General features: G+C 46.9%; 1 protein-coding gene across 1 annotated transcript in view; it reads left to right on the forward strand.

Annotated features, from left to right (window-relative positions):
- MAP2K6 (mitogen-activated protein kinase kinase 6) overlaps positions 1-6,284 on the forward strand; it is a gene marked incomplete at its 5' end in the record, with an annotated part of 16,267 nt that extends 9,983 nt beyond the window's left edge. Inside the window, 2 exons of the mRNA XM_010014167.1 lie at positions 2,204-2,249; positions 5,723-6,284. Coding sequence (XP_010012469.1) covers positions 2,204-2,249; positions 5,723-5,800 — 124 coding nt within the window. The remainder of the gene's footprint in view (positions 1-2,203; positions 2,250-5,722) is intronic.
- Between the last annotated feature and the right edge of the window lie 16,349 nt (positions 6,285-22,633).

Here is a 22,633-nt window from a genome sequence, read left to right on the forward strand (position 1 = left end):
AGATGCGTGCTGCCCGGAGGTTGCGAGAGCTGCATGAAAGCACAGGCTCTCCCAGCACCCCAGGAGACTCTCAGCTGCCCTCGTTGTATGGTTCGACAGAGAGCTGGCAACAGCCCCGCCGCTCCTGACTGCTTCTCCTCCAGCTTCCCTGGAAACCGCCTGGGAGGCGCTTCTATTTTCCAGGCGCTGCAGTGCCATCCGCGGCTTGCCAAGTTGGCAGGTGGATGGTGGCTTTGCCTGGTGGCCAAGAGAGGACGGCACATCCACAAATACAGACATGTGAGACTGGTCCCGAGCTGCCAGCACCAGGGCCCCGAGCCCAGCCGGCTCTGCTGTGACCCAGGAAGGGGATTATCAGCCACTCCTGCCCCAGGACTTTAAGTACTGACATGCAGATTCCTTGGAGTCTTGTTCTGACGTGTTTTCGAGGTCCCTGTGATCAGCTACACACGGAGCTGCACTGGGGAATACCTGCCCGTGCCCACACTGCTCTGTGTCTATCCGAGGTGGGAGCTTGGAAAAATCCTCTCACTAAATGCCCAATGGGTTTTTTTGCAAGGCCCACGCTGTGATTTTGGACCAGCTGCCTTTCTCCCATGCTGCTGGCTCACTACTTGTTATTGCAAAGCTGCCTGTTCGTGCCAGGCAGGCTGTTGTTCCCCACTGAATGTTTTGCTTTTGCAAGCACGGCGTCTTACAGCTATAGCTGTGGGCTGATTTAGTTGTAAGATATCATGATGGTTGCAGTGAGAAGAACGACCCTGCTGAGCTGCACTCATGTCTTGAAAGCTTTGGGGAGCACCTGGTGGTTCCCCTCTTTGCAAATCCCATCCTCCAGCATCACTGAAGATCCCTCGGTGCCAGTGGAGTGGCCTGGACTTGGAAAGTGCATTTTGGCTGCAGATTGCTCTAGTTCTGTGTCGTTGGAGTCTGAGAATTTCTTCTGATGCTGATCGAGATCACATTGACTCTGTGTATCATGGTTGGCCTGTCTTAGGTCTGTCTCAAACTCAGGAGGTCACAGAGTGATTCACTATCACGGCTGCTGGGGCAGCGGAAGTCTGATTACCTGTAGCTGCTTCAGGGAAGTTCCCTGGATGGCTGAATCAGGATCAGATCCAAATACGGCTCTTCATTCCTGAAGATGTACATTGATTTCAGTAACTTGTCACCAGATTTCCTGGTATTAGTAACCTGGAAACAAGGTTTTTTGCTTGTAGAGGGTCTAAATTAAGAAGATTATACCCAGATCCTGCTTCTGGACACACCTAACCTTCAAATTCACCTTAGCATCTCGGCTTGGGCCACTTTTGAGCTCAGAGGATGTGACACATCCCGTACCTTCAGCTCGGCACTATTGGCACGTATCGTTACTAGGTTCCTCTGTTCATTCACAACATGACACTAAACACGAGCCCGCTCCACACAGCAAGCAGGAAATATCTATTCAGTGTGTGTCCTCTGCTTCCTCTGGGCTCCGGCAAATCCCAGCAGAGGAGCGACTTATCATCGCCGAGGTTCTCACTTTTGTTTTGCTCAGTGTGACACCTTTTCCCCGCCACCGACGTGTACGTGTGTGAAGATCTTTTCAAGTTGCTCCAAGTGTCTTTCCCCTAAATACACTGACAGGAAGTGAGTAGAGATTACGTCCTGTCTTTTAAAAGCTATTTTCTGCTGGAGGGAAACCAAAATAACTTCCAGCTACAACCCTCCAGAGCCATCTGTTGTAGGAGAGGAGAAAAAAAGGATGTCCCATGTAACCGTCCCCGCTGATAACAGCACAGTGATAAACAAATAGTTGTACACGTGCTTCGGAGCCACTCGGTCACCACTCCCAATCAGAGGTTGGAGGCTGTATCATGCCCTTAGTTGCTGGCCTGCTGGATAGCACCCAAAAACCCCAACTGCACCTGGTCCCCAGCAACAGGCAGTGCCTTAACTGGTACATATGGTGTCCCTGGATCTTTTTCTTTGACCTTGAGCTCGCTGCACTTGTGTGTATCATACGGGCCTGTGTGCAAGCTGCGTTGGCTGTAGGTGTCCTCAAGCCCTATGCTGTTCGCTCAACATATAGATGAATAGTTGGGCTTACTCTACAGAGACTTGAAACCTTGCTTTTGCCATGGTGTGATATTGTGTCTGTGCTTCAGTTGCATACAGAATGTAACACTTAATTTTTTCCTTCTTTTTATTCTCATTAAAGCTTGAAGAAGAATTCCAAAGAGCGGCCAACATACCCAGAGCTTATGGTGAGTGTGCCTACATTAAGCAGTGTGTTGGTTCAGAGCTGAGATGGGTTACAATGAGATGCTGAAGACAGGGTTTCCAGTAGTGAGTGGTGATTTGGGATGCACAGCATCTCTTTTCTCATAGCAGATGAGAGGATCATGGCACTTCAGGGGTTTGGGAGTGTGACTGCAAATCAGAAATGCTCTTTGAAAGCTCGTTCAGGAACTATTCCAGTCAGATCAAGGGAGAAAATAGGTAAAAGCAGTGAATGAATGTGCTAAGAGACAAGAATGAGGGTGTGCAGAATTAGTCAGTGAGGATAAAATCATCTGTGTGATGTCTTCAGACACCCAAGTGAAATGCATGCACCACGGATGCTCCACATGGGCTGCAGGAGCTGAGTGGCCTGCTGAGCTTCACTGCCGTGGTGCCTTGGAGAGGAGACTTTTTGGACAGAGTAATTCCTGGATGTTAGGGACAGAGACGAGTCTGTGACTAATAATTCCGGTTATTGAATTTCATCTGCTGCTTAGAGACCGTTTGCTGTATGTCTAAGACAGAGGAATAACTTAAGGAAGAAGATGCTGATAAAGGCTTACGACAGGGGGAAATGTAAAGGCAGTGCAGGGCGTTGAGGTCAGATGCACTTAACTGCTGATGAACTCCCAGCAGTGCAGACACTGGTGTACACTCAGCCAGAGCTCTGGGCTGGAGCTGGCAAGAACAGGGTCTGTGGTGAGATTGTTCTGCTAGGGCTCCAAGGCTTCATGCCTCTCTCTCTCCCAACTTTCTGGTATTAATCCTGGTGCTCCTAATTGCCAGCAAAAAGCAGGACAGCTTAGGAAGTCAGTGTTTCACTCTCTAAGTTTCTAGCCCCTTTTCTATCCTGATACACAGCTTGCTTATACTGATAGCCTACATGATACACAGCTTGCTAAAGGCAGGAAGGTGCCTAACTTTGTGATTTCTGAAGATCCTCACCCAAATGCTTGCCTGTCCTTACCTGCCCACGCTGTCCAGTGCCACTGGCAAGATCTTCTGTGTTTAAGGGTGGAATCTGCCGCAGAATTCCCTCAGGCATCGGTGTCTCCTGTCCCATAACTCATAGGGCATGCATTATGCCATCCAGGGGGTCAGCCTTATTGCTATCTCTCTGCTCTGAGGTGTTGGGCCCTGTATGGTGCGAAGGTGCCAGGGTTGAAGGTGCTTTCTAGCTGCAAGACACACTGGAAATCCATGTGCTTTCTGAACGTGGTTGTAAGCAATGAATAATTCCTGTGGCATTTTTTGCTGGGCCCTGTAATGCAATTAGACTATATATAGATCTGATTTACACACAGTTTGCCCAAATACTGGTTTCAGACAAAGGGAGGCCCGAGGTTTATGGCTCTTTTTTTTGCCTTTTTTTTATTATTATTGAATAAATACATATATATTTTAAGCAAATTTCTGAAGTTTGCCAAATGGCCTTTTATCAAGAAGGTTCACCGGAGCAGCTCCGTCTGTTGCAGCATTAATACCCGTTGGCAAGCGAGTGCATTTCTATTGAATTAGGTTCTTGGATCACCTCTCCAGAGTACCTCAATGCTGTGGTATTTTATGGCTGACATGAATGTTGTGAGGTCCTGTGGTTGAGGCTTGCTGTTTTGTTGGGGTTTTTTTTCTCCCTCCTCTCTCTCTTACGGCATTAAGTTGCGGTACTGGATTGGACGTGTCATTTAGACCAAGGCTGCTCCCTTGCTTTCCTGTGGAATTGAGGTTTCTCATGGAAAATATGACTTTGTGCTATCTTGAGCAACAGGAAAACTGATACGGATGCTTAATTTCATTTAAAACCCCATTTCCCCAGGTGAAGTAGAGCATGAAACTACTGCAGGACTGGTGGTCTGCACATCGTATGGAGCACATCGACCTGGCACAGGGCGTTCGGTGCTATGACCAAGCTCAGTCATTGCAAAGGGGTTGGGTTCTCTGAGAGGCAGGGCTGGAGGCCACCACTAACACCCATGTCACGCTTGCGGGTGCTTCCAGGCTGCGGTAGCTCTGCCTTGGGTGCGATTTAGCTGGGATATGAAAGCAGTGGCATCACGCTGGGATAATAACACAGCAGGCCATTTGGGCCATCTCTGTGAGAGTCATTCAGGACACTTCAATTCCTGTGACTGTCTGATCCATGGAGACCTTAAATTACGTCTGGATCCTTGCCTCAACCCATTTCAGCTCTGTTTCCCACATAATTGTGCTTCCTCTTCCTTGCTGGTGTGTCTTTGGGTTGCTTCCCAGCTACTCAGAGCTGCCTCTTGTTACTGACTGGATAACTTTCCACTCAAGCCCACCTTGGAAAAGTTCTTTTCTTTGTTCTTCTCCCTCCACTTGGCCACGGCCATAGATGATCATTGAAATAGCCAACGTTGAGGGACTGAGGTGAGGTGCAGCTTCGAAAAACCCTGGAAATTCCAATTTGCCTTTAAAAATCTGTCTTGAAACGAGGAGGTGAGGAATCAAACCAAGCTTCCCCAGCCTGCGTATGGGATGCACGACAGCATGTTGCACAGATTTGAGGTCACCTCTGAGCCCCACAGGGTCCTGGCTGCCTTTTGGGTCTCTCTGACACCCTCCATACAAATAAATACAATCAACTGCCAGGACAGTGGGTGTCAAACAGTGTATTGGAGATCTCACATGGAAGTTGGCTGATCTCAGTTGATGTGTTGCAGCCCCTGTAGCAAACTGTATGGCTGGTGCTAGCCAAGAGGGGTTTTGCTGTTGCTGTCAAGGGGCATTTGGTTGTGTTTTTTTATTCCTTACATGTATTTTTCCATTTGTGCTGAAATGTAGGCAGGATTTTCTGGCAGGATGTCTTCCCATGTTGGTCACGATTAAGTAGTTAAACATACAACTGCGGATGGCTTTCCAGCCGGGATGGCTTTCCTCTTTGCCGTGGTTAGGGGTAAAGTAGCCATCTCCTGCTGCGAGTATGAGCAATTGCAGGGAAGAAATGAGACTCAAAAGTCACCAGAGGGTAAATACACAGATAAAGCAGGAAGCTGAGGGAAAACCCACTGCAGTCAGCCTTCCTTGCAAGGTTTTCCTCGCTCCTGATGGAGCTGGCATGTGGTGGGGTGGGTAACCACCGGCTCAGGAGGAGCACATCTCCTCCTGGGGTACCACATTGCTGCGAGCCAGCATGTGCTGAGGGGCACGATGTGCTAGAGATGAAGGCAGTGCTTTTTAATACTGTCTCTTCCTATCAGAGCAGCCCAGCCAAGGTCAGGGCTTAGAGGGAACCCATGAGGGCAGCACAGATCTGCAGCCTTCATGAACTGCTGCCTCAAGCTTGCCTCAGCTGCAAAACATGGAAAGCCCAATATTACGGTGCTAGTGACAAAATCTTTCTCCCTGTCTAGAGGATTGCCTGAAAAGGTTTTTAGTTTGGTCCTCAGTGTCATGAATAATAATCGTTTCTATTTTTCCCCTCTCTTTTCTTTCCCAGCAACATCCTTTCTTCACCCTGCACGAATCCAAAGAGACAGACGTCGCCTCTTTTGTCAAACTCATCCTGGGAGACTGAGAACTGGACTTGTACATGAATTGCCCTTCTGTGGACTGGTGGGTGCAGGGGAGGGGCGCGTGGCAGGACTTGTCATGGAAGCACCAACAGAAAGCCGCCGTGTTTCGCTGTGTTTTGTTTTTATGCTGAGAACCCCCCCGCCTCGCCGAAGTTTTTAAAAGGGTTCTTTGGTATCCATAGTGACATAGAACGAGCTGGGTAGTTAAATGAATTTTAATAAGGTTGGAAACCTTAAAACAAAAAACAAAACAACAAAAAAACCCCCCATGTTAAAGAGTGATTTACATATTTAATGACAGTCAAAGTCCCTCTTCCTAACTTCCTCCTCATCCCCCTCTCCCTTCCCTCTGAACCAGAATTTGCTTTGTCATGGTAATAGGTGCTATGGTAGTCATGAAGTTGTATGTAGATTTATATTTTGTCCCTTCCATTATTTTAATATTTATGTTAAGTGCTTGATGGAATAGATTTCTGTTTTATATGAGGATGAATGCGTGGTGACGATGATGATGCTAAATGAGGCCGCAGCAAGCGACAGTTGTAGGGCTTTGCTGGGGAAAAGGTGTCAAAAGAAAGGAGAAAGAAGAGAAGAAGTGCCTGTGTTGTGGAAAATATTTAATGTGCATCATAAAAAGAGATTATAAACAAGGATCTCAGCTCAGCTACCCGAGCTGTGAGGCAGCATCACTGTAAGGGAAGGAGGCCCCATCATCCCTTGAGGTTGCCTCTTCCCAGTGCATCCCAGCCATCCTGCCATGCACTGTCAGCCTCCTGCAAGGGGAAAACCCCTGCCCTGCATTCCACCGACTTACTCCACTATACTGGGCAGGTTATGAGGTGTGGACGTTGCTGGGATAGTGTCTGGGAAAAAATCCCAGAGGAAACTAGATTGTCAGATGAGTTGCACAAAGATGAGGAGGAGGCTGCAGTGACTGGTCCCCACCTGCAAGCCGAGGAGCATTGCAGTGCCCTTGGGCTGGGGGTGAGCTGCTTTGAGTCTAGAAGGGAGTTCCTTTCTCCTTCTCCAGATGAGAAGGGATAACAGTATGCACAGCATGACATCTGGGAAAAATGGGATCTCTCGGCGTGAGTTTCCAGGGCTCTCGCACTGCATCGGCAGCAATCCCTCTGTGCTTGCCCACAGGCTTTGGGAGTGCTAGCGAGCAACCCTGGAGCCTGTGCCAGCCCATGGCTTGGGCCATGTCCAGCTCTGATTGGGATGCTGAAGGCAGCCAGGAGCTCCAGCATGGGCTGCAGGTGTCCTCCATGGAGCTGCAGCCTGGAAACCACACAGGGAAACCACAGCCCACCCGACCAGGAGCTCGCTGCTGTTGGCCAGGTCCTGCTAGCACGAGCAGGAGCATGGGGACTTTTGGGGTGGGAGGGGAAGATGGCAGGTCACAAGGCTGCTTTTAGGTAACACGGTCACTGTCAAGAGAAAGGAGGGACCGTGCACAAGGTGTTGCTGGGTCTGGAGCAAGGCCACTGGCTCCAGATTAACGCTGGTTTGACTGAGTCAAACCTGCAATAGCTGCCTCATTCAGCCATGAGCACCTTTCCCTTTGCCCATGGCTCCTTCCCTCAGCCCATGACGGACGGTGCCTGTGTGTGTGGCTGCACTGGAGCATGCATGTGTGCCTCATCCTCCGCTGCATGCTTCTCTTCCCCATCCATTGCTTTGGCACTCTCTCAGAGTCAAATCCCAGCTCGAAGCATGCCTTGCTCTGCAATATCTACATTGTGCAGGATGCAGTTTGCAGTTCAGCCTGGGATCCAGCCCTTTCTCTCCCAGTTTAGCAGCTCCAGTCTGTTGGTGCAGGTTGGGCTTCTAGAATAGCCTGAGCATCTGTTTCAAAAGCCTTGGAAGGGCTGATGGGGAGGGCAGTATTTAGAGCAGGGGTTCCTGAACAGTGGTACCTCTTGTGCTAGGGACATATCGACCACTTTGAAGAGGTGCACACAGACACCACAGCCAGGGCTGGCAGTGCCCACAGAGGTGACTGTGAACCCTAGAATAGTCCAGCTCTGCCCTGGGGCTGGTATTGAAGGATATATGGGAGCATTGTTCATAGGGATTTCTTGATCTTCGTGCCCTTCAGCTGCAGAGCAGGGTGGCTTGAGGAGGAATGCAGGAATCAGGGTGCAGGGGTTTCCTTGCTGTGAAGAGCTCACGGGTCATGCAGGCTTTGGGCAAGAGGTTCCCCTTCCTCAGCCGTGTGTCACGAGCCTGCCCAGCCCACAGTAATGATAAGCTCCATATTCCACTTTGTGTCGAGGGGGACCTTTCAGGTCACATTTGTGGTGGGTGAAACCCAATGATGTTCTACTTCGCTGTGTAATTCTCAGAGGCCTCGCATGGCTCATAATCTGCCCTCTCATATTCCATGGGGCGTGTGTGTGTGTTTTCTCTCTCTCGCTTTGTCAGAGAGCTGTTTTGATTGATTGTCCTCAGCTGCAGCTGAAAGTCCAGCCAGGCAGTTTATGGAGTTGGTTCCAGCATCAATTCTTGCTTTGAAAAACATGACATTTAAAACCACCCTTTGGTTTTCCTACATATGGATCTGATGCTTTTGTTAAAGATTGTTTTTGCCGTTCCTCCTGGAATATAAGTCTCATTTGGACACCGCATCTCCTTGACCTCAGAGCACCTTTATTTCAGTGCCATTGTAATTGACAGGTTGAATTTATGAGATACTGTCAAAGTTCAGTATTAATAGTAGACATTAATGTCACCAGCGTTTTCCAATAGAAAATTAATGTCAGTGTTGTCTGCAGCTAAGTAACCCTCTAAAACGACTCCTGCATGCCTCGACACTACATGCTGAATGCTTTCTTTTATGCTTTTTGCTCTTGCAGTGCTTGGGCCATCTAATCCCTTTGTTTTAATGACATTACAATAGGGCATGCAACAAATCACTTCCCTTCCCTCCTGGTTCTCCATGACTTTGTTCCTTTACAAGTCATTTGCGTCAGCCCAGAGTAAGCGTGAATTCGTATGACCAGTGTGAATGAAAACAGTGATCACCTCTGCTGAAGATAGTTATGGCAGGAGAGAAATGCAGAGCTTGTCTGTCTGTCCCTGCATCCTGCATGGCACATGGTATTCTTAGAGAGAAGCTTGACTTGGTGGCCTCAGCACAGGGAGAAGAGCCAGGGACTCCTGTGTGCTTAAAAGCTCTGAAAACATGCTGGGTTACAAGATGAAAATCAGACTCCCTTCTCTTTCATTTGGTTGTAACCTCTGTGAAGATGAAAAGCCTTTGGCCGGTGCTCAGAACTTTGCTTGGCTGTAACATGAGCACAGGGTTGCCTAGGACAGGCATGTTTCTGGGACATTAAGCATTTCCCAACAACCATGCCCCCTGAACAGCCAAGGTGTTGAGGCTTAAAGCTGTTCTTCAGAAACCTCTTTTGTTTTCAGACACCACAGGACCGTGGGCAGTGTCTTAGATTGTCTTGAACTGGGATGTTTAATCTGCAAGAAGAAGCAGGTCTCATGCCATAAACTTGAAGCAAACCAAAACCGCATCAGGGAGCAGAGAGGAGAGAAAAGCTGCTCAGAGCTCAGCACTGAGCTGTGCCCTGGACCAGCTGCATGGGTGAATTCCAGCACAGTGGGCCATTTGCAAGGCAGGGAGGACTTCTATGCTCTGCCCCAGGCAGTAGTTATCAGCTGTGCATGAGGATGCACAGTCCATTCCTGTGGCAGGCAGTGCGGGACCACCGGGACATGATGTTCATCCTTTCTTCCTCCACCATACAGCTCCTGATGTTCCTTCAACCTCCTGATGCTTGAGGCCCTGCCATTCCTAGAGCTCTTGAGGTATCACTGGCAGGAAAGCTGTTTTCTCAGTCCCCAAGAGTCCACTGGTCTCTTAAACCTGAAAGAGGAGTTGGATGGCATTTGCTAGTTACTGCTGCTTCAGTGGGTGAAATGCCCATCTTTCCTGGAGGTTCTCCAGATGTACAGAACTTTACACAGGTATCTATGTACTGTATTTCCTGACTTTGGTCAGGTTTGCTGGCAAGGATGGAGGCATTTCTGACATGGTAAAGAGGTGGGAATACCATTTCTGGAGGCAGCTAGCCTCCCCTGTGTGATGGAGGAGACATTTGGTGGGTTCCTGCTTGGAGAAAGCACACCTTAGTGGGGATTCCTCCCTGCTTGCTGCGAGCTAAGGATGTACCTGCACATCTTCCTTCTTTCCTAGACATTTTGGAAGAAGAAATCCTGGTTGGTCAACACAGCATTGCTTTAGTGGCTGGTCTGATGTAGTTCAGACAAGGTTCCCACCAGCTCCCTTGTTTAATAGACCTCTTCTTTATTAAAAACAAACCCCAAACTCCTCTCTCAGAAAAGCCAGCCAAGATGCTCTTTTTCTTTCTCTCTCTTCCATCTTGTTCCTCTTAGAGGATCTCTGGGAGCCCGTCTTGGTGCTTTCACTCTTTCACATGCCAAAGATTGCTACATTCCTCTTAGTCACACTCCTGCCAAACCAGATCTTATAGTCTTGCCTCAAAAATCATCCACTTCCCTGCTCCTTGGGGTTCCTTTTGTTGCTGTTGCTTTTTCATTGAATTTCCTCATGTTTATTGACATGTCTATTGTTGAGCTTCCTGGACACATGCAGCTCTCTTTTTCGGATACAGAGAAAGACAAATAGTTGCCTTCACTGGTCTGCCCCTGCTGTTGGGGAAATACTGTTAGTGATATGATTCCTACAGATGGGGATGGGTCTCATTTAGAACTAGGGTCATGGAGGGTGTAAACTGGCATTGCTCCATTGGCTTGGCTGGAATAAAGCCAGTTTTGTCCAGCTGAGAATCTGTCCTTAATGTCTAAACAGTTATTACACACTAATAAAGATTAATGATTGTAAATCCCCACGGATTATACGTAAAATGGCAAGTTTTACTCATTAATCTTTATTGCCATATTATAGCTGTTTATGTTAGAGGAGTCGTCTCTCTCTGTTCTGAACATGCACTTAGGAGCTGGGGGCTGAGCGTGGGGGAGATGAAGGGTGGACAAAACAGACCAGATGTCCACGTGTTTTACAGCCTGTGTCCTCCCCCCAGGTTGGTTGTTTCCTTGAAAGCCGTTAACCAGCAGCAAAGGATGTCTCACAGAGCTTTGTCTGCTTCGCTGGCCTCTGCCTGAGCTATAAAATCCAGATTGTTCCTGGTGAGAAGGGATCGGATCTCCTAATTAATATTTCAGCTCAGCCTTTACTGGAGCAGATGGATACTATGGAATTTGATGTGCTCTCTGGCAGGCCAGAGCTCTGCAGTGCAGTGAGATTTGCTCTCTTGGACTGTGGCTTTGGAAGAAATGCTTTCTGTGCAGTGGAGAGCTGTGTTGCAGGTTGAAAGGATGCTGCTCCTTCACATAACCCCACACCATGAGAGCAGTTGAATTTGTTAATAAGAGGGTCAGAAAAAGCCCAGTTGAATCTCAGCTTTTATGTGTTTGCAGATGCAAACAGGCACAGCTAGGAGCTGGTGGTGCCAGGGGTCTGGACACGAAGATTCCTATGCTGTATAAACGAAGAGGAATCTGAAGAGAGCATAGTAAACTGCAAGGGTGGTTTTAATGGCATAAGGACAAAATGACCTCTCTGACAGGCAGCTGGTGTCAATCCATTCTGCCAAGGGAAGGTCTGGAGTTGGTGGGGAAGGCTGGAGCAGAGAGGGCAGAAGAGGCAGCCGGACTCGATCAAGTGAGAGCAGCCCGTCTCCCCTTTCTCTTGCCATGTACTCCTTCAGACCCCGATCTGTAGGTGATGGCTTTGCTCACAAGTCCCAGATTGCCACTTCATCCCCACTTCCAGCCAGAGAAACGCAATCTAAACCTCAAAAGAAACCCACAGGGACAAGCTACAAGTGAGCTGATACTCATTGCCTGCTGCGTGGCTTGTGTGTTGCTGCTTCCCCTGCTGAGCTCGTCAGTGGGAGTCGGAGGTCTGGCTTAAATGATGGGGAAAGCATGGGAAAAGGCCTCTGTAGCTGCAAAAGAAGAGGGTAAACATTTTAAGGTGGTCTCTAACTAGCCTAATGGTGGAAATATCTAATTTACAAGCTACAGGGATAAATGAATCCTTCAGGGGTCTATCCAGCCGGCAGTGCCGTTCCACTGGGAGCAATTCTGGCTGTGTGACGTTTATTACATGGCCTCCTTTAGTGCACCCCTGGGTTGCTAGAAAGCTCTTCGCCTCCATCGACACCTTATGTCTCAGTCACCTTTATGTTCTGTGTTTTACTGTCTGGATTTTACTAGCAGCCTTTCTTCTAGGCGGTTGGTCAGAGTGAAGGCAAAGGAAGGGGGCCTCCAGCCAGCTCTGCAGAGCACTTTGGGAGAGGAAGGAGCTGCTTGTCTGTTATCCACTGCCTGCTTGATGGGAAGCTGCAGCCAGGGGTGAGCTGTTCTGCAGGTATCCAGCTCAAACAAGAGCTTCTCCTTTAGTGCTTCACTTCTTTGCATTAAAAATCCTTTTCTGGAAGCGGAGCAGCTCTGGGTTTGCGGCAGGCTCACCCTTGCAGGCAGCCAGGCTGCAAGGACAGGCTGTGCTATCTTCCTCGAAAGGCTCTTAGTTTTCTCTACGTTGGGGCAAAAGTCCAGCGGCTGCGAGGTGCTGCGAGGATAAGCTGGGAAAAGCTTGGAAGCGTCTTAAACGCTCTGGAAATAGGGATGGAAATCACAAAAGATCAGACGTCTTTCGGCAGTTTCCAAAGCTCTGATGGTTTTAGCCAGACCTGAAAACCCTTCCTAGAAGTTTATTTCAGGGTATTTTGATCTATGACTTTGCTTTTGGGCCTAGGTAAATCCAGGAAACTCGGAATAGTGTAATTTTTGAATAAAGAGGGAAAACACACCCCAAGTATTACTGGACCGATGAGGAAAGTTCCTGTTTGGTTTCTCTTAGAGGAATAATTCAGGCCAGCTCAGGGTTTATCCTAATTTAGTCTGGTTTTGCCCCAGATAATTATTCTTTTGTAGAAAATGAAGAGCTCAGACCATGGTCCTTCCAGAACGCTGTGACCCGTCACACAAGGGCACGTAACTGTGCCAGGAGGCGGATGGAGATAAGTGCTACAGTAAGAGGCAGCCACCATCTGATGGCTGGAGAGAGCAGTCTGGCAGCAAGCATGCCCAGGGCCTCCAAAAACATAGGTAGAGGCATTTCCCCCAGGGTTTGTGTGATGGAGGTATCAGGGTCTGCCACATCTTGGTTTTTTCCCCTTTACTAAAGAACATTCAGGCGTCTCAGAGTGTCCTGGAACAGTATCTGAAAGCCTTTGGTATTCCTCACCTCAGATGTATGGTTTTTTTCAGGATGGATACTGTGAAAAGTCAGGAAAAGCCAGGTGTCCTTGATTTACACAGCCAGAGGGAAGAGACACAGATTAAGTGCCTCCTAAGAGCCAAGAAGGTGTATTTAAAGATGAATTACAGTCGCCGTCATAGTCAGGATCTAATTCTCACATATACAGGTGCAGCTGCAGAGTTCTCCGTCCACATTTAGCCCAGATTTAGTTCTAAGTCTGGCATGAATATCTAATATGGGCCTAAATATCTAATATGGGCCTAAATATCTAATATAGGCCATGCCATTTGGTGGCCTTCTGGCTCTTCAGGCAGAAAAAAGCCTGGTTCCAATCACGGTATCGCCAAAAGCAGGGTTTGGCTCCAAACATGTCCTATATAATCTATGTGTGAAGTGGATTTCCAGAGCTTTGCCACTGTTTTGTTTCCTCCACGTGGAGTGAGTGGCACAGTTGTCACCGTGCCAGTGGGGCTGCTGGGAATAAGTCACAACATACGAAATACTTGGAATTTCCCATTGATTTTTTAATAGCAATACATTGGGAGTAAGCTGCTCAATGTAGTTTTGTGCACACTGGAAATGTGTTGGAGTAAAACTTGTCGTTTCTCATGGAAGGAAAATAACTGTCTAAAAATGTCAGAAATCTTCAATTTCAGGAATTGCTGTTTTACTGGCAAAGATCCATGTTTAGCATCAAAATAGATGAAGTTTCTGGAGCTTCTCTCTTAAGGTGTGAAATCTGTTTTTTCTTGAGATGGTGGTGAATTTGTAACAGGGGTATTTCTACATCCTGTCAGCTAGAAATAATGGAAAAGATATGGGTACAATGGAAAAAGAACCACTTCCCAATGGTCTGCTGGTGTTGAAGAGGACACAGGCAAAGCACCCATGTCTTTTAAATATGTTAGAAAGGTTTTCCAACCTCCTATAAGGCAGGTTCTTATTTTACTTTATTTTTAGGGCTTTTTTACAGTAACATCATTTGTTTTCTAACTGTGAAAGTCTCTGGTTTTCCTTACATGTGGAAGGCTGATTATTCTTTCTCCTGTTCCAATTACTTGTTATTGATGCATTTCTGGTACTCTCTGAGGTGTGCTGAAGTTATCTCCCAGCCTGCCCTTGAGCCATATGGAATCACTGTACTGTCTCCTAACATCTGGGATGGTGAATGGCAGTAGATGGCTAATTCTTATTTTAAATTACATTTATAGCAATCTAGATGGGTTTTCTTAGTGACCTGATTTGCTCTAGAATTAGGGATGAGGAATCCTTTTAAAAATCGTGGTTTTCAGTTTTTCTTTTAAGCATCTCGGATGCTTTTGAATGACCCTCCTCACCCTTGGTTTTAATAGGAAAAGCACCAGTTGGGTTGTAATCGTTCCTTCAAGAGGGAACTTGCATCACGTCTTGCATCAGGGTTCAGTTTAGGTGGTGAAAATGCTCTGTGTCACAACACCATGAACCAAAAGTGCACTGGAATTCTGAGAGAACGATAATTTCCCAGCTGAAAAATTAAATCTGGGTTATGATGAACTTGCTTTGTCCAGGTCTTATGCCAGGCTTTTCTGTATGGAATTTGCATGGAGTTTTCCTTTATCCCTCGAGCCAGTGAGACTTGGGGTGCCAGGGTTGCTTTGAAGCAGGGCTGAGGGCCAACCGGGCACCCTCTGACCACATGTCTGCTCTGGGTACGGAGGATATGAGTCCTACAGAAATGATGGAGCCACTCATGAATGGCTGCTTCTCACTCTGTAAGAGATATTGAGGTGAAATCCCCTAAGTGTGACCTGTGTGGGACAAGCAGGATTGGGCTCAAAAACATCAGTTTTTTGTCCTTTTTCTCCTCTTTGCAAAGGTGCCTTGCTGCTCTGCTGCTTCCAAAGCCACCCCAGCCTTTCTGGTAAAGAATCAGAGAGTTATAAGACCATTTAGGTTGGAAAAGACCCTTAAGATCATCGAGTCCAACCATTCACCCAGCACTGCCAAACCCACCTCTATAAACCATGTCCCTAAGTGCCACATCTACAAGTCTTTTAAACACCCCCAGGGATGGTGACTCAACCACTTTCCTGGGCAGCCTGGATGCTGTGGTGCATCTGTTTTCAAACAGCTTGCGCTGGTTTTCTGGTTTGTTTTTTCTTCCCCCTATGTGTAAGAAATGTTGGGTAGCAGAATGTGGAATTCATTAGAAGTTCATAAAGCAGGGACCTCAGAAGGATGTGGGTATAAATGCTTTTCAGGCATCTGAGGTGAACTTTAAATGGAGCTTTGGCCCTCGTTTGCTTTCTGCTTTTCAAAAACCATTTATGAGAAAGTGGAGCTGTCAAAGCCATGCATGAACTTTGCCTTCTTGCAAATAACTCGTCTCAAAGTAACTTGTCAAAATGCACAAGAAACTTGTCTCGAAGTAAATCCAGTAGCTCTACAAAGCTGGAAACGTATGTGCATTAGTGTGTATGTATGTGTGTGTGTGTGTGCACGTGTTGTGCATGGGCGGGTGCAGAGAGTGTGCCATTTTGGAGATGTGAAACACACAATGCAAGTGTTTTTATAAGAAAAAGGCAATGTAAAATATTTATTTCTTGGCAAAAGGACATCAGACCACATCTCCCATCCTTCTTTTAATTGCTTCATGTTTGTTTTTGTTGTCTTAAGTCTTTGCTGGCCTGTTTCCTCTGTTGCTACTTAGCAGCCCGTAACCTCACACAACCCCTCTGGCAGCGAGGCAGCGCATGGCACTGGGGAGCTCACCAGGAAGAGCACTGGTGTTCATGTCATCCATGGGAGGAACTGAAAAGGGAGCATGAGAAGAAAAGGCAGCGCAATGCAATATGAGCATTTTGGGGGGTTTTAGCCTTGTTGAGGCAACTCTGTCCTCATGAGAATCAAAACTGCCCACTGCCTAATCAAACCCCCAAATCATAGCTTTGATAGACTGGTCCAGAGATGGTGAGCTTTGAGGAAGGCTTTTCCTGCCTTGGCTGGTTCTTGTGTACCTGTACTAGTGGTGTATTAGAAGAAATGAGGTGCTGTCGTCTCTGTGAGATAGCACCCAGGTTCTTGTCAGTGCTGGTTAAGGTCCCCCTGGGCTTTGCCCAGGGTTCTGGCAGTGCAAAGCCAGCAGCCAGGAGGCAATGCTGCCCTGTGCTGCCATGAACATCTCTCCAAGCTCCCAATCCTGTCTGCAGCCGGGTGGAATTCCATCAGTCAGATGTTGAAAAGCTCACAGGGTCCTCCCTGTGCTCCAGAGTACTTTGGTGGTCTCCCAGCTGCCCACCCGTATGGCTTCACATGCACCCTGTCTGAAACCCTTCTCTTAACCTGTGTTGTCTTCATTCATCTCAGAGCCGTTCCTCATACCATGAAGATGATAAATAGCAGGAGACTGACAGTAGGACCATGTGTGTGATGTTAGATAGGCTTTTATTTAATGTTGTTGTGTTAATGAGATGCTTTTAGGACCCATGTTGTACTGGATTAAGGATATTGGTGGGACAATGGAACTGGTATTCTTTAACCCCGACTGCCCCAGATCCTTCCCCTCCACCCTCTTCATCTGAATAAGTAAAACTAGATTGGGAGAGCATATTTAACTTGAAAAAAAGCCCCAAACCTTGTTGATGGAATAAGTTAATCTTCTTTACGATGCTTCGGTTTTATTTCTCAGGATATGCAAAGGTTTATCACTGCTGCTGAGAGAAGGGGACAGTACACCTTTTGGAAACTTCAACCACTGTAACCGTTTTCCAGATGTGCGTGTGCGTGTGTGTGTGTGTGTGTGTGTTTAAACTCAGCACTGTGTGTGCGTGTGTTCTGCTGGATATTGTGTGCATCTATGAAACGCTTCAAACAACTGCCTGGAAGTCAAAACCAACCACCTCTTTCCAGTCATATGTTTGCCGTGACTTTTCATAACCACACTTGAACTAGTGGTCTTGGATTAAATATTCAAAGAGCAGGGCATCTTTATAGCAATGGTATGTCAGTCAAATTAAGGAAAATGTACACAGAAATAAATAAATGAGATTTAAAAGTGACGTGCTCTCAGCCTACGTGTGTTTTACCAATGGAAGTACACCCGGTTGTTGGGGACGTGCTTTGTGATGCTTTTGCTGGTCATATGGAAGGCTTTTAAGGCTCGTCCTACTCGTAACAGCTTAGCGTACGCTGGTGAAAGCTCAGGAATGCTCAAGCTGCTCCACAGAAATAAGTGTCAGCCTTTGTGCCGCTGGTTTTTCTTCCTGCGCTTCGGCTGGTGAGAGCAGACGCAGCCACATCCCGTCCAGCCCACATCAAAGCACCAGCCCCGGCTCCTGCCGTGGCTCTGGCAGGGCGCTAGGGTGACCAGAGCCGCTGCCTTCCTTCCCCCCTCCCCAACAAGCAGTGTTCCAGCATGGATGTGGGGCTGTAAGTGGACATGGGGGCCATGCTCAGCATCACCAGGGGGTGCGGGTCTTGGGGCTTCACTGACACCAAGTGGAAACCCAGTGGGTCACTCAGCACCTTGCACTAATGTGGCCAAAGAAAGCCAGCGGGGTTTGTGCAGCCACTGGCCCCTGAGCTCTCAGGCTGGAAAACAGATGTGGTGCTTCTCTCTGTCTTTCCCCAGGTCCTGGATCCAACCCTGGATTCCACTGCCAGCCCCATCACTATTATCTGCAATTAAGCCTTGCATTTCTTCAAAGGTTAACTATTAGGTTGTGCATTTGTCATGATGCGAAGCCAATTTTCACCCGTAATTTATTAGGCTAAGTCAGATAGCATTTTGCTGGAGTAAAGCATGCCTGGTTGGGGTCATACTGAAACCTGAATCGCTGTTTCCCTCTTTCTCATGTAAATAAAATTATGCTTCCATTTATCTTAGAATTGCTGAAAACAATATATCAGCTCCCTCTGCTGAAAAGCACTAGTTGCAGAGCTGATGCACTAAGGGATGAACTAAACGAAAATAGCCCACTTAATATAATAACCTCTAAAGGCACAGGGAAGGAATTGATGTTTATGGCACACAAGAAGTGCCGTGACCAGGGCTGAAGGCTTTCAGATTGCAGGGGAATGTTGCCCAGCGTCAGTGATGGGAATGCTGGTGATACGGAGATTGCCATAAAAATGTCTGTAGAGAAGAGCTGCAAGAGGCACATCACCATTTCTGGGAATCCTAAGCAAAACAGCTGCCCAAGTTTTATCTGCTCTGTGGGGTGCCTGTGTGAGTGCATGTGGGTTCTGTTTGAAAGCGAGGAATTAAGAGCCATGCTTTCATTTTATCAAATCAAATTACCCTTGTATGTTCAGAATGCTTATGCATCGGTAATTTTTGTATTAGAGCTTTATCTCCCTGTAATCAATTCCAAATACAAACCTATTTTTATCGCTGAAACACAGCAGTAATTTATAAGATGTAGACGGAACACACACGAGATGCCAAAAGCAATTCTGTGGAGCCTCTTTTGTTGTCATCTCCAATGTGCCAGTTCCTGCTTTCAGCCTCCCATCAGTCTTAAAAGCCCCCAAGTTTAACAACAAAATAAAGAGGGGTAAGAGGACTGAAGCAGTTGGCAACCCCCAGGATAGTCAGGAGATAATGTGTGCACCTCTGGGGTAGAGTTTGATTGAACACGGCACAGTAACGTAAACTGTGCTGAGCTTTGTAGTGTAATTACTTTAGTTGGTGAAGTGGCAGAGCTTGCTCCCTCTCTCTCCCTGCCTGCTATATAGTGTTGCATAGATGTGCAGAAAATGAAACAGCGAAACGATGGCCGCATTATCACAACTAACATCACGCTGCAGTGAGGAAGAGTGGAAGTTGAGGTCCTGAGCCAAACAGGAACTCCAGCCCTGCACAAGACAATGTTTAAGTGTGTCCAGCCTAAAGCGTATCTTTTATATGGTCCTTCTTCAGGTTATTTTCCCACACTGGAGGTGACTTGTAGGGCCAACATTGGGTTGGCAATGGGTTCTCAGAAGTTGCAGGCAGCCGTCTGAATCTACTCTGAGCACCATCAAAGGTAACACTTCCTCTAAGAGAAACGCAGATTAAGCTGGAACAAAGTTTCAGATACCTTTTAACAGCAGCAGTCTGATGGAATGGAGCTGAAAGGAGAAGACCCATTTTGCAGAAACTGAAGCATTTGTGAGGCAAAAACTCCTGCCTTTTGGCTTTGCACCCATGCAAGGCAAGGTGATTTCCTTGGGGTTTCTGTACTAATAATAGTGATAAATTTGCTACTAGATACTTTCTGAAACCCTCAAAGCTAGAAAGAGGTGGCTGCTGAGATGCCTTTTCCTGGTCGTTGTGCCCCTGTGAACACACACATGATTTTGTGGATTATTTTCTCTTCACATGGCACAAGAGCGATCCTCTGGCATAACAAGTAGCACACAGACAGCAAAATCCCTGCACTTGTGGAAAGCACCTTATCCACTGAATGTGTCCTTGTTTTCTATATCTGTGGTGCTTGCTGACACTGGAAAGAGATAATAAGGAGAAACCAAATGCTAAGGGATAAACAATTTGCAGTCGTTAGAGATTATACAATGGGAGAGAGACGTCTTTCACAACTCTTCTTGCTAAAGATAGCCTTGAATATCTAGAACCAAACTTGGATTTGTGACTTCTACTGGGACTCACTTTGGCCTGACAAATGGCATTTTCCTCATACCTCTCCATGGTGACAGATATCCACGACTGTGGCCCAAGGATCTGAGGAAACTGCAGGATTCTCTTTCAGGTCATAGTACATGTTCGAATACAGCTCTTGCTCCTCAGGTTGTCTCCACTGTTGTGTGATTCCCTTGTGGCTGTAACAAGGCACATGAAACTTAGCAATTAGGTTTGATAAAATGGACATGGATAAGAGTATCTGAGGTGACACACACTCTTCCTTGTTAGGAGCTGCTTTGTATCATGAAAAACACTATCATAGTTAGCCAAATCACAGCAGCACAGTGCTCCCCTCCTTGGCCTTCTCTTTCCTCCTCTCATTTAGGATCCCTGCTGTGTGTGCAGCAATATTTGCTTCCAAAATGCAAATATGCCTAATGAAGCACTCCAAAATCCCCATCCCAATTTCCATGCCAGCCCAGCAAGCTCTCTGTGCCCCTCAGGAGCACCTGCAATAGCAGCAGTCATGTATATATTAATGGCTATGGCTTTTCAAACTGCCTCTTTGATCTCGCCAATGCAGACATCACTTCTGCTCTTTCAAATTACCCTGGTGTTTCCTGGTACAAAGCGACGTATTAGCATTCCAATACCCTTTTGGTTACAGTTCTGGCTCTCTGGTGCAGGAAGTGTATGGCATGATGCTGAAAACAATATATTGCAAAGAATACACTGCGTCTAGGGGGTGATGTAGTTTACCAATGTTAAAAATACAGCTGTTTAATTCTGTTTCATTTGCTTGCCAATTCCTACTAATGTTATGAGAGGAACAGCCAAATTGGAAGTGTTTTCAGTCCTAAAAAAGCATCCCATTTTAATACCCAATGATTGGTTTTAACATATTCACGTTAATAGGTCTCTTTCAATATGCTTCTGTTAACTACAGGTATTGGAATGAAATGAAAGACCGTACAGACTGGTGACAAATTATTAATGGCAAACATTAGTAGGACACCTCTTGTTTGCCTACCACATTCACATTAATGTGCATTTGGGAAATAATAATAATAATAATAATAATAATAATCCTGCTTATCGGAATCATTACTAAAGCATTTTGCATGCGGATTACTTCAGGCTTCAGCATTGCAACTCTCAGCTAGGTTAGGAGATGAAGGCCAAGATTTGTTGATTGAGATCAGATGGCTGGTGGTGAGAAGGAATCTAGATGACTTAACTGGAGGGATTAAACTCAAGTCTTTTGGCTTCCATTTGGCTGTTTCATAAACTCCGCCGCTGGGCCAGCTTAGCTGGGCTGCGTTCCCCTCGTCGCATGTGTGATGTTAGCGGGGTGGTTTGGAGTATCAGCCAGTCCGTCACTATTAGCAGCCCAGACTTTCTGGGTGAGAAAGGAAAAGACAGTGTAAGTGAAAGCTAAAATTAGTCCCCGAAGCGCCCATCCACACACCTCCAGCTCGGTGGCTGACCTCCTGCAGGCTCCAGGACGCAGGGGGAATGCTCTCTATCCCGGCCAGCACCGGGGGTTCTTGGTGGTTGATAGCATGCGGATGCTGATGGCATTCCAAGAGCTCCAGCCCTGTTTCCCTGCCCTGCCCAGGGAGAGGCAGGTCTCTGTGGTACCCAGCACATGGCTGATGTCCCTTGGCAGCACCACAGCTGGCACTGATGCAGGGTGACAAAGAGGAGGGTTGTGTTATCGGCCATCCACCTTTGAAGCCTCACCCATCGGCCGTACCCCACGGGAGCAGATGGAGCTCGCTTTCTTCTTTCTTTCGGAGCCCTAACCTTTAATTTTACAACACTGATTGAAACCAAGAGTGGAAATAAACAGTCAGAGCTACTCTGTTTTCCTTCCCCTCCCTTCCATTATCTTCTTTCTTTTCCATCCATCCTCATTTCACATGCCTCTCAGATTGCGTCCCCCTGGTTTTCCAGTTATTTATTGACCCAGACCTAATTCCTTATTTCCAGAAATGTGTCATGAATCCTGCCTTTGAACCATTTGCTTTTTGCTTTCCAGGCTCACCTCTTTGACCACGTTTTCCTGTAAGAGATAAGGATATAGGGTTTGTGGAGTAATCGCAGCAGGATGCCTGGGTTTCATTCATAGATCTGTTGCCACTGGCTCATTATGGAAAATTAGGAGAGTTATTTCACCTTTCAGTGCCTCACCTCAGTGTCACCATCTGTAAAACAAGGCTAATAATTGTTATCTCTTCCTTGCAGGAGAACTGGGGAGCTTCACTAATGACCATCTGCTAAATGTTCTCAGAGCTTCACATGAACATTTCTACTGAAGTGCAAATTATTATTAGAAACCAGGGATTGTTACTGGATTGATATCAAATCATTGTCGACAGCTTCTCTGCAGGGAAAACTTAGGCGCAGCCAACAAGAACAAGCTGCATGTTTTGAAGTTGTGCAGTTGATTATATTGGCTTTCATCTTCTGGTAAGAGGATCCTCTGCCATCTGAACTCTCTGATCTCTGGGAACACAATTCATCCAATCAATCTGGAGGAAAATAAACCTCCTCAGACAAAAAAATAAAGTATCCACCTGAGATCATACGAAGATGGAAGATGTCAATTAATTCCCAGCCCCCCAGTCCTTAACTCTTGTGAGCCCAGTGTTTTCCTGGCCCGCCAGGCAGTGCTTAGGAGCAGGATATAACACATCCATTAGACACAGCCTCAGTATTGCAAAAAGCCTCATGGGCCTGCCCGGGTGAAATTCTAATTGAAAACATGCAAATATTTTACAGTGAAATTGGTGCCACTGAAGGCTTCTATGGACTGTCTGAGGGATACGTGTTGATCTCGTGGCAGCACATGGATGCTGGGACAGATTTCAGCTGTGGCTTCTTCCCCCGTGTCATGGTTTAACC

The sequence above is a fragment of the Nestor notabilis genome, unplaced genomic scaffold (assembly GCF_000696875.1).
Source record: "Nestor notabilis isolate BGI_N333 unplaced genomic scaffold, ASM69687v1 scaffold700, whole genome shotgun sequence".
Classification (NCBI taxonomy): Eukaryota; Metazoa; Chordata; class Aves; order Psittaciformes; family Psittacidae; genus Nestor; species Nestor notabilis.